General features: G+C 41.0%; 1 protein-coding gene across 1 annotated transcript in view; it reads right to left on the reverse strand.

Annotated features, from left to right (window-relative positions):
• The window catches only part of LOC124742251 (acid sphingomyelinase-like phosphodiesterase 3a), a 1,292,708-nt gene that overhangs the window by 547,341 nt on the left and 732,980 nt on the right, over window positions 1–12,387 (reverse strand). The window contains exon 3 of the mRNA XM_047248799.1: window positions 5,055–5,123. Coding sequence (XP_047104755.1) covers window positions 5,055–5,118 — 64 coding nt within the window. The 5' untranslated portion in view covers window positions 5,119–5,123. The remainder of the gene's footprint in view (window positions 1–5,054; window positions 5,124–12,387) is intronic.

Below are 12,387 nucleotides of genomic sequence, written 5' to 3' on the forward strand. Positions count from 1 at the left end.
GAGAAAGAAGTTCATATAAATGTAGACATTTCTGTTATATATATAACGCATTATGTGATTTTTCCTTCGGTTTTACCTCTTCCTCGTAACGTATCTACAGGGTGGGAGCCACATCACGAAAGGCAACAGGCAGATTCGACACTTTTAGATTTCCGAAATGAGTTCGACACTGTACTGGAGACTGTTAACGAAGGTACGTGAATACGTAGTAGGATCCAAGATATGTCGCTGGCTCGAAGACTTCTTAAGTAATACAACCCAGTATGTCGTCCTCGACGGCGAGTGTTCGTCGGAGAGAGGGATAACATAAGGAATTCCCAGGGAACTGTAACAGGAGTGTTATTTTTCTATATACGGGATCTGTCTGGTTCGCTTTGATACTGTGGTGTACAGGAAGGTGTCGAAGATGAGTTACTGTAGGTTGATACAAGATGACGTAGAGAAAATTTCTAGTTGGCTCTTAATGTTAAAAATGTAAGTTAATGCGGATGGGTAGGAAAAACAAACCTATAATGTTCCGAAACAGCATTAGTAGAGTCCTGCTTGACACAGTCACGTCGTTTAAATATCTGGGCGTAACGTTGCGATGCGATATGAATTAGAAAGCGCATGAGAGGCTTGTGGTAGGGAAGGCGATTGGTCGACTTCGGTTTTTGAGTGATTTTTAGGAAAAGAAGACCGCGTAGAGTTTGTCATTGTATTGTGCTAAGTCGAACTGCAGACGATCAACAGCTTCTCTATCGTTTGAAGATATCATCTGAACGTGTGTAGCTGCCTCTGTCTTTTCCAACGAATCTGGAACGATATCTTCACGCTCAGAAGAAAGTGGAACATGAAGAACGTACCGTTCGCGTAGGAAGACAAATACTCATAGACAAACATCGGAAACGAACTAGATTGTTTCAGAACCTATAAATTGACATGCAAAGCCTTAGTGGCCAGATGGCGCATAAAAACCTACGCACATATTATACTATGTCGTAAGTAATCATTGCATTGCCATACTGTAATGTTTACGGCAGTGCGATGTATACGATTATAACTACAAACGCGAGCGTCAGCTGCCGATCGTGTATTATAGTCATTCTGTAGTCCCCTTCTCGAATAGGTGCACGCGAGCTGTGGTCGCATCGTGCCAACACGACGATACAAGCGCCCACCGTGCACTCCGGCAGCTCCCGTGCCCAGCCCTCATCTAGGTAATTACTTTTCTATTAATTTCTATCTGCATGTCACTACATAATTTTTTCTAAAGTGTAAACTCACACTGTGAAAGATATTTCACTGTAGTCGACATAATAGTCTTGGAAGATTCAGCAACTGTATAGACATTTAAAATGATTCTCATTTGTTGTTCTGTCTCAGTTGCACATTCTTAATTGGATTGCATGTTTCGATCACTCTGGATCGTCTTCACATCCAAGTAGTTGCCTCAGCAACCCGTCATGTCTGCTCATAGCCACATATCGCAGTGCTCTGACTTTCATCGTTCTTTCCCAGTTTTTGTTCCCTCGAATTTTGTAGCAGAGGAATTACCGAAAGCCACGATAAGAAAACTTCAGCTCCCGGCAGGAGACACACCGCGCCGTACGCATTGTGCAGCCACAAAAAGCATGGATATTTCATGCTGTACGACCCGCCCGCGCCAGCGCATCGCCAAGAAATGCCAGACCGAATACCATTACGAAAACTCTTTTGCCCCTTGTACTTCTTTATTTCACAGTGATCACACTGTTGATTAACTTTTATTTTCCAATTTGCTTTATTAAAGGTTGTACAAACACACACACCAGAGAGAGAGAGAGAGAGAGAGAGAGAGAGAGAGAGAGAGAGAGAGATAGATGAGGAATAGATTAAAAGATAAGAACGTTCATTCAAGATAATAAAAGGATACCTATTTTACAACATATTTTGATATTTTGCTATTTTTCTACGTAGTCTTCATTGAAATGTAAGTGTTTGTCGCACCACTATCCCATGCTTCTAGCATAGTCAGTTGCCACCAGGTTGCTGAACCGGTGACTATCATAATCTTTCAGTTGATTGCCATTTCCATAATGGCTTCCGCCAAAAAGTATCCTTCAAATTCGGAACTGATGGTAATTAATCGGGATCAAATCAAAACTGTAAGGCAGATGGTCGAAGACTGCACATATTCTTCCGCATGTACTTCAATCTAATTGATTTTCGTTTCACGTCGAGCGGAAGCCAACCTGTATCCAGTACAATCAAGAACGATCATAAGGATATATTTTATGGCGTGTTACAAGCGCATAGACTGAGCGACAATGCGGGACAACAGCTTTACCGCCGCATTTAACTTGAACAGCATTGGCCAGCCGGCTGGTCCAACTAACCTGCAATGATGTGAGCAGTTGCAGTTCAGACGTCAAAAGAGACGGGCAAAGAAGCAATATAGCTTCGAACCTCATTTAATTTTTAAAGAGAACGAAATAATATTCGGCACAACTCCAGCACTACCGTACGCTTCCTAGGTGACCAGACGGGAAGCATAAAATGCTCTCGTTCTAACATAATATAGTGTTCTAACAGGAAACAAGAGTGATGAATGTAAAAATGTAGCATTTTATAGTGTTCTCGATGCTGTGAAAATAATTGTTATTCACGTTTCTACGACACTTATCGCCATGGTTCGCATGAGACTACATCTGTGGTATAAAACATTGGACATATTCCTAATAAAGAGCATTTGGTTTTTCATTTTTCTCCTAAAAAATTAAATAGATTTTTAATTTAAGCATGCTTTATGAACAATCTTTCATAAAATATCGATAATTAAAGATTTGTATTGGAAATGAAAATGAAATTTCGCGTACAATATAGAATTAAAAACCAGAAGACGTTCATCATTAATAAAAAATGATAAATTTTACAATTACGAGATATAGTTATTTCAAACTGAACGAAAATAAATTGACTGAAGTGAGACTTGAACCAGCTAAATTACCTGCTGTATGTTATCAGTATTCGCTGGTACCGGTTCCACTACAATTCCCGTGTGTATTTGTAATTACACTGGATTAGATACAGTGCCCGGAAAACTTCAGAGCCGGCTATTTCTGTAAGTTTATGAAAAACATTAAGAACAATCTGTTTCTCGGCACTTTTTAACCGTGTTCCACATGCGTGTTTCACTACGGAACAGAAAGCGGCTTCAGTCACATTCGTGCAGCGTATTAGCAGCGTGACAATCAGAGAACAAGTGCAGAGAACATATTTTAAATAAATAAAGTAAGAAAAACGTTGGGGATATCTGTTAATACATTAGAACACCTTAAAGTTTCATTTAACATAACTTAGTAATAATATATCTAACACATGAGTAGGACTTACTTCCAAGAGCGTAGTAACACCAGTGTTCGTGTGCTACCGCTTCGACCAATCTTCGTGTTTGCGTTTGTTTACTTTGGGTTTATTCTTGTGATGAACGGTGTATAGTGTGTCTTATGGACGCTAGTCAGTTGTTACCTGACGATGGTTAAATATACCAAAAACTGGGTCAAAGTAAACAAGTTCAAATAAACATGGATTTGTTCTACCAAAAAGTGACTGAAGAATCTATATAAAAAAAAGGATGGATGATTGCACTCGATTGAATAATTCAGTAATTTTTTTCATTTTAAATCATCAATTCGTTGATTTGGAACTATCTGACAAACCTCAGTAGGCGCGAATATTCTCTTTAAATTATACAAAAAGTATAATTAAGAGCTCTTCGGTTTCCAAAAAGTGTCATACTCGTTATCTGATTTCGCCAGAAGATAAGCCGGGAAAGTCTATAAATCTCAACGGTTGAGTTACGAACGTACGAGGCTCTGTAGCGGTAGCATTCCATACTAAACGCTCAATCTTGTGGACATGCTAGCAATCACTATCAGATCCCGAAGCTACTCGTATACCACCTCGACACTACAGAAGTGAGACTACTTGCACTGCTAAGTAACTTTTTGTGATGGGGCGTGTTAATACTTCATTGTTGTTTATCGATGAACTTAGTGCACCACTTATGTATCCGAACAGCTGCTGTATAAACTTCAGTAAAATATGCTACTAATTTCAAACAATGTGGACTATTGTCTGTCACTGGCAACAAATTCGTAACAACTTTATGCTTTTTGATTTATTAAGCTCAGTTGGCTTAATATTGACTTAAACAGGGAAACATCTGTATTTATGTTACATGTCACTGATGTTTGCCTACATATGTCATTATTAAGGCAACTATGTTTAATAAATCAGCAACTAAGAGGCTAGAGCCGGTTGTTGACCAGTGCCAGAAGGTATATCAAATACATAGAAATTAGTAACACAGTTTAGTAAAGTTGATGGAGTAACCAATGGTGTACATAAATACGTCTTTCTTTGGGCATACTACCGCTATGAGGCACCAAACCGCAAAAATGAAACAAGTGTGTCCTTACGCTTTGAATCGACCGAGTCAGTAGCAGCGAAGAGACCGTGTAGTGAAGATATGCTCCTTCTTTTCGCTTGATGTCAACAGCGGCAAAATCTTCAGTGTCCTCGCGGAAGATAGTATGCAAAACTGTAATACACAAATGCAGAGTTACGTGCAATCGGACTGGTTCAATTTTGAGGGAGACCAATGCTTATTAAGCGCATCTAGAAAATAGAAAAATATGCACTAACAACCCAGTGCATTACATCCCTCGGGGCTTGCAGAAACATGCAAATAGTTCCTTAGTAATATGAGCGTTTTTTTTTTATTTTGTGTGATCTATTACGTGCTCAAAGCCAAGCAGCCATGAAGACGCATCGAGAAACTTATTAAATATTAAACCTAATATCTACTCCCAGCAAGAACGTCATATGGTTTGATCTGGTACAATGAAACGGTAGTCTGAAAGAATACATATCAGATCAGGTTTACACAACTTTATTTTCTTTACTTCGCTACTCTGTGACTTATTTTCAATGGGTAACAAGTTAATAAAATTACTCCAGCCGCTTAATCACTTACTGACTGTTCGACTTCTTACACATGTTCTACATTCGAAAGCGTTGATCGGACTCACCAATCTTGGCGTGCGACGCAGTGAAAAGCAGAATAAGGTAGAGGGCAGCTCCAATGATCAGCATCCTGTCTGCAACAGAAGAAAGTAGGAAACGTTACACTAATGCTGCGGGAGACACTAAAAACAGATGTGCCACTATCTGATAACAGTGCATTCTGGTTCTCGACATAAATATAACAGGAAACAGCAGACATCTTTACAGTACTGAAAAACTCACGACATTTTCGAATTACAGTACTGCGAAGTATACTATATAAGAAAATTTCTTCCTATATTACATCAACTACTCGTTTCGTAGTGGATCTGTCATCGCTTCTGAGAGAAGGTGGAGTCTGTCAAAGAGGGTCAGAGCCACCACGACGGATCAAGGCATATTAAAAAATTCTTCTGCCAAATAGGAGGACTGAAATCACTGTTCACTGTGCGACGCTGTCCAATTCATTTTGTACTTCACTGAAGGAATCACTCGAAAATCGCAAACACAAGCGCTACTAACGATTCTGAATGCCACTCGCTAATATGGCAATTGCTCCTGAATAATAAAAAGTGTGTGGTCTTCCACATGAGTACTAAAAGAACTTGTGTTAAATTTCGGTTACATAATACATCATGCAAACTTAATAGCTGTCGATTCAACTAAATACCTAGGGATTATGGAAAGGAACATTTTACAATGGAACCATCACGCAGAAAAATTTTGTGGGTGAGGCAGACCTAAGACTGCATTTTACTGGCCGAACTGTTAGACGATGCAGTAAATATTCTAGTATTCGAATTCACAACAGCTGTCTACATGACTAATCCGATAGTATATAGTGTCGATGCAGTAAAGCAACGTCATTCAAAAAGTGCAAGTACTTTTGGTCCACATTGTATGTCAACTAGGTCTCTTTCAGAGTGTCAGCTGGTCATGGTCTTGTTCTTATGGTCGTTTTTGTGGTCTTTAGTCCGAAGGCTGGTCTGATGCAGTTCCCTCCCCACTCTAGTGTATCCTGTCCGGTTCTGCTAGTAGTGAGACTACGCTTATCCTTCCATTTCTGGAGAATTTGTCAGCATTTCAGGGAAAAACCTTCATTTATTTACTCCTTCATACAATTCGGTGTCCATTGTAAGCATGTGTTTTAGGTGACTAAACAGAGTACACCCTCTGGAGGCCAAATAAATTTTAAAAACTAAAAATAAAAAGGGGGAAAACTGTGCAGTGTGACGTGATTGACGGTAGGATTGCATAACTGCCACACCTTTTGGCGAGATGTTGCCACTCCCTATGTGACGTTCTAAGGGAAATGACCATACCGTTCACATATCTGCTATGACTTGTAATTTCTCGGAATTTTAAAGTAAAACGACTGTTTACAGCTACCAGTTTAGTTCTAAACGTGAGAAGCAATTCAAAGTTATCTTTGCAAAGAAAACCGCGACAGTCATAGTTAGGTACGCCACGTTAGATGCAGTCTCTTTTCGGCAAACTACACACATCTGGGCCTGCTTAATGTATTCATGCCTAGGTCTGTCCCTGCAGTTTTTACTTGGCCCCCTCACTTCAGCCCACCCTTGATCCGTGAATACGCTCCCAATCAGCAGATCCGTACGTTTGGTCGAGTTGTACCACAAATTTATCTTTTCCTCTATTGGATTCACGGCATTCTAATTAGTTACTCAGTCTATCAACCTAACCATCAGCATTTTCCTGTAGGCCCATATTTCAAACGTTTTACTCTGTTCTTATCTGAATTGCTTAGCCTCCACTTTTCACTTCCGTACGACGCTACATACCGGATGAGCGTGGTTTGATAAGTATGGTAAAAATGCGATAAAAATGCTTGTTTCGTAAACAACTCGCCTTACTTCTCAACCGTTTACTGATGACCGTTTACATTGTGGTGTTAATGATGGATCCAGGTTTCATCAACAGTCACAAGCTGGCACAAAAGGTCTTGCGGATTGGGATTGAACATCGCAAGATATCGAGCTGAAATGTTGTGCAGGTTGCGCTTTTCGTCGATTGTGAGCAATCGTGGCACCGACCACGCTCACAGCTTCTTCGTAGTGACTTGTCGGTGCAGAATATTATGCATTCGCTTACTTGAGATGCCTACAATCTCAGAAATCTTAAGGATTTTGTTCATTGCTCTTACATATAATCGTATCACGAATTTTGCCAAAGATTTCCTTTCTGGTGATCTCAACTGGACGGCAGGAGCGTATCTCGTCTTGGAGATACTAAAAGGTATCAGATAGATTATATAATGGTAAGACAGAGATTTAGGAACCAGGTTTTAAATTGTAAGACATTTCCAGGGGCAGATGTGGACTCTGACCACAATCTATTGGTTATGACCTGTAGATTAAAACTGAAGAAACTGCAAAAAGGTGGGAATTTAAGGAGATGGGACCTGGATAAACTGAAAGAACCAGAGGTTGTACAGAGATTCAGGGAGAGCATAAGGGAGCAATTGACAGGAATGGGGGAAATAAATACAGTAGAAGAAGAATGGGTAGCTTTGAGGGATGAAGTAGTGAAGGCAGCAGAGGATCAAGTAGGTAAAAAGACGAGGGCTAGTAGAAATCCTTGGGTAACAGAAGAAATATTGAATTTAATTGATGAAAGGAGAAAATATAAAAATGCAGTAAATGAGGTAGGCAAAAAGGAATACAAATGTCTCAAAAATGAGATCGACAGGAAGTGCAAAATGGCTAAGCAGGGATGGCTAGAGGACAAATGTAAGGATGTAGAGGCCTATCTCACTAGGGGTAAGATAGATACCGCCTACAGGAAAATTAAAGAGACCTTTGGAGATAAGAGAACGACTTGTATGAATATCAAGAGCTCAGATGGAAACCCAGTTCTAAGCAAAGAAGGGAAAGCAGGAAGGTGGAAGGAGTATATAGAGGGTCTATACAAGGGCGATGTACTTGAGGACAATATTATGGAAATGGAAGAGGATGTAGATGAAGATGAAATGGGAGATATGATACTGCGTGAAGAGTTTGACAGAGCACTGAAAGACCTGAGTCGAAGCAAAGCCCCCGGAGTAGACAATATTCCATTGGAACTACTGACGGCCGTGGGAGAGCCAGTCCTGACAAAACTCTACCATCTGGTGAGGAAGATGTATGAGACAGGCGAAATACCCTCAGACTTCAAGAAGAATATAATAATTCCAATCCCAAAGAAAGCAGGTGTTGACAGATGTGAAAATTACCGAACTATCAGCTTAATAAGTCACAGCTGCAAAATACTAACACGAATTCTTTACAGACGAATGGAAAAACTAGTAGAAGCCAACCTCGGGGAAGATCAGTTTGGATTCCGTAGAAACACTGGAACACGTGAGGCAATACTGACCTTACGACTTATCTTAGAAGAAAGATTAAGGAAAGGCAAACCTACGTTTCTAGCATTTGTAGACTTAGAGAAAGCTTTTGACAATGTTGACTGGAATACTCTCTTTCAAATTCTAAAGGTGGCAGGGGTAAAATACAGGGAGCGAAAGGCTATTTACAATTTGTACAGAAACCAGATGGCAGTTATAAGAGTCGAGGGACATGAAAGGGAAGCAGTGGTTGGGAAGGGAGTAAGACAGGGTTGTAGCCTCTCCCCGATGTTGTTCAATCTGTATATTGAGCAAGCAGTAAAGGAAACAAAAGAAAAATTCGGAGTAGGTATTAAAATTCATGGAGAATAAATAAAAACTTTGAGGTTCGCCGATGACATTGTAATTCTGTCCGAGACAGCAAAGGACTTGGAAGAGCAGTTGAATGGAATGGACAGTGTCTTGAAAGGAGGATATACGAGGGTCAGTCAAAAAGTAATGCCTCCTATTTTTTTTCTACGTTTAATTGTCAGGAAATTTAAATGCAATTACATAGGTTGAAAACCACAACATTGAGGATCATTTTGTCATTTTTCAATGTAATCTCCGCCCATCTCTACAGTTTTGGTCCATCTTTGAACAAGGGTATGTATCCCAGCACGGTAAAAATCACAGCTCTGCTTCCTAAGCCATTGACGCACGGATGTTTTGACGGCCTCCTCATCTTCAAAATGAATCCCACGATGAGCTTCTTTTAGTGGCCCGAACAGATGGAAGTCTGATGGTGCCAGGTCAGGGCTGTATGGGGGATGAGGCAAAACTTCCCATCCAATTTTGACAATCTCGTCAGAGGTGTGACGACTGGTGTGTGGTCTTGTATTGTCATGCAAAAGAAGAACATCTGCCATTGATTTTGTTGGGCGAACTCGCTGAAGACGTGCTTTAAGTTTGTTGAGGGTTGTGACGTATTGAACAGAATTTATTGTGCATCCCTGCTCCAAAAAATCAACCAGAATCACACCCTCTGTATCCCAGAAAACTGTTGCCATAACTTTCCCTGCCGATCGCACAGTTTTGAATTTTTTCTTCCTCGGCGAGCTTGTGTGACGCCACTCCATTGACTGCCTCTTTGATTTGGGTTCAAAAAAATGCACCCATGTTTCGTCCCCGGTCACAATTTTTTTCGGAAACTCATCTCCCTCCAAACGGAAGCGCTGCAAGTGTTGGGAGGCTATTGTTTTCCTTGCCTCTTTATTCTGATCGGTTAACATTCTTGGAACCCACCGTGCACAAACTTTTGAGTACCCCAATTGTTTAATAATCGTGATCACACTGCCTTTACTAAGAGAAATAATGCGACACACTTCATCTGCAGTCACCCGACGGTCACCACGAATGATGTCATCAACTTGCTGAATGTTGTGTGGAGTCACTGCTCTCACCGGCCTGCCGCTCCGCTTTTCGTCAGTCAACGGTGTTTGCCCTTCAGCTTCCTTACAACGACGAACCCATCGTCTAACAGTGCTGACATCCACTGTCACAACACCATACACCTTCTTCAGTCTTTCATGAATGCGTATGGGCGTTTCACCTTCTGCATTCAAGAATTCAATCACACAACGCTGTCTCAAACGAACATCGATGTCGGCCATCTTACGAACTTCTGCTGTGCTGCCACCTGTTGACACAGAAAGTTACTACTGCAGTGGATTTCAGAAGGTTTGAGGAATGGCGCCAAATTCAAATTTTTCACTTAACTTAATTTCTTTAAGTAGAAAAAAAATGGGAGGCATTACTTTTTGACCGACCCTCGTAAGATAAACATCAACACAAGCAAAACAAGGATAATGGAATGTAGCCTAATTAAGTCGGGTGATGCTGAGGGAATTAGATTAGGAAATGAGGCACTTAAAGTAGTAAAGGAGTTTTGCTATTTGGGGAGCAAAATAACTGATGATGGTCGAAGTAGAGAGGATATAAAATGTAGGCTGGCAATGGCAAGGAAAGCGTTTCTGAAGAAGAGAAATTTGTTAACATCCAGTATTGATTTAAGTGTCAGGAAGTCATTTCTGAAAGTATTCGTATGGAGTGTAGCCATGTATGGAAGTGAAACATGGACGATAAATAGTTTGGACAAGAAGAGAATAGAAGCTTTCGAAATGTGGTGCTACAGAAGAATGCTGAAGATTAGATGGGTAGATCACATAACTAATGAGGAAGTATTGAATAGGATTGGGGAGAAGAGAAGTTTGTGGCACAACTTGACCAGAAGAAGGGATCGGTTGGTAGGACATGTTCTGAGGCATCAAGGGATCACCAATTTAGTATTGGAGGGAAGCGTGGAGGGTAAAAATCGTAGAGGGAGACCAAGAGATGAATACACTAAGCAGATTCAGAAGGATGTAGGTTGCAGTAGGTACTGGGAGATGAAAAAGCTTGCACAGGATAGAGTAGCATGGAGAGCTGCATCAAACCAGTCTCAGGACTGAAGACCACAACAACAACAACAACAACAACAATCTTCTGGGTTGTTAGGCCACGTCACATTTCCTCTAAAATGATCGACGTTTCGACCCCTCTGCTGGGATTATCCTCAGAATCTTCGGGTGCCCACTACTGCTAGAATAATGTCGGAGACGAGTGTCATGTCCTCTTAAGTTTTGTAAAGAGGGCTTTGAAGGGAAATGGCTATGATAGTCATTCAATCGGCAGGGCTTTTAGGGGGAATATTAATAAAGCTAATAAGAATAACGAGGAACCGCCTTCTCACTCCGTAAGTTACCGTTCGTTCTGGGGTCGCTGACCGCATAAGCAGAATTCTAAATAAAATTGGTATTCAAACATCTTCCTTTAGTCAGAACAAAATAAAAGATTGTTTCCGACCGAAAACAGATGCTCCTGATTGCCTCTACAATGCAGACGTCTATCAAGTGACATGTGGTGTCGGCAACATGTAGACTATATAGGCGAAACGGGAAGAACTGTTAAATAACGCATTAAGGAACACGAAAGGCACATGCGGTTAAAACAAAGTGCAATATCGGCAGTAGCGGAACATCATGAGAACTGTGGCTCAGATATCGATTTCAATAACGTACGTTTACTGGATGGAGACCAACATTTACAGCAGAAAGATCCGAGTGGCGGTTGCAATTTCCAAGAATGCTTGTAATTTCAATAGACAGGACGGCCATAGGTTCCCGGCATCGTGGGTCCCCTCCATCAAGGAAGTGAATATGCGGCCCCGGTGTGCGTGAGAAATAAACAACGCGCTGCAAGTCACCTCGGCCGACCATAATATTTTGGGTAAACATTCCCCCTCTCTGGCACTATCCGTTTCACATCTAGCCAACGATGACGGCCAACCAACAACAATAGGAGGAATTTGAAGCAACAACCCTTCTCCAGCGTAAGTCTGGAATAGTGCCTATCTATCCAATGGCGATGGGCCACCAATAGTATCCACAGCATTTAGCAAACAGCGCCCCTCCTTATGCATCAGTGCGGGAATATTAGCCTATGACTATGGCCCAACAACGATAGCCATAAGAATTTTAATCAATACTATCGCTTCTCCAGCACGAACGCTGGGAAAAACTTCGCTTTGTAAGAGGACGCCACACTCGTCTCTGACAGTGTTCTAGCAGTAGCGGATACCGGTAGATCCTGAGGAAGATCCCAGCAGAGGGGTCGAAATGTCGATCACTTTAGATGAAATATGACGTGGCCTAATATCCCAGATGATTTTAACTTCAGTGACAACGGCACGATAGCCTACAGACTTACATAAGTTTTATTAGTTCAGTAGAGAGAATGTTACTTTCGAATCCGTTGTACCTCATGCATATTTCTCCTTATGTAATTTTGGCTTCCTATAGTTTAAAAAGCATTGCCTATGTTTCAGTTTACTATGGAGCTCACTTTGCGTTGGGAGTAGTTTCCTAACCGCTCAAAGAAGTTTACGACTAATAGAGATTTTCTTCTCCATACAGAAGTCGGAGGTTAGTACAATCAGA

This window comes from Schistocerca piceifrons, chromosome 1, assembly GCF_021461385.2.
Source record: "Schistocerca piceifrons isolate TAMUIC-IGC-003096 chromosome 1, iqSchPice1.1, whole genome shotgun sequence".
Taxonomy (NCBI): Eukaryota; Metazoa; Arthropoda; class Insecta; order Orthoptera; family Acrididae; genus Schistocerca; species Schistocerca piceifrons.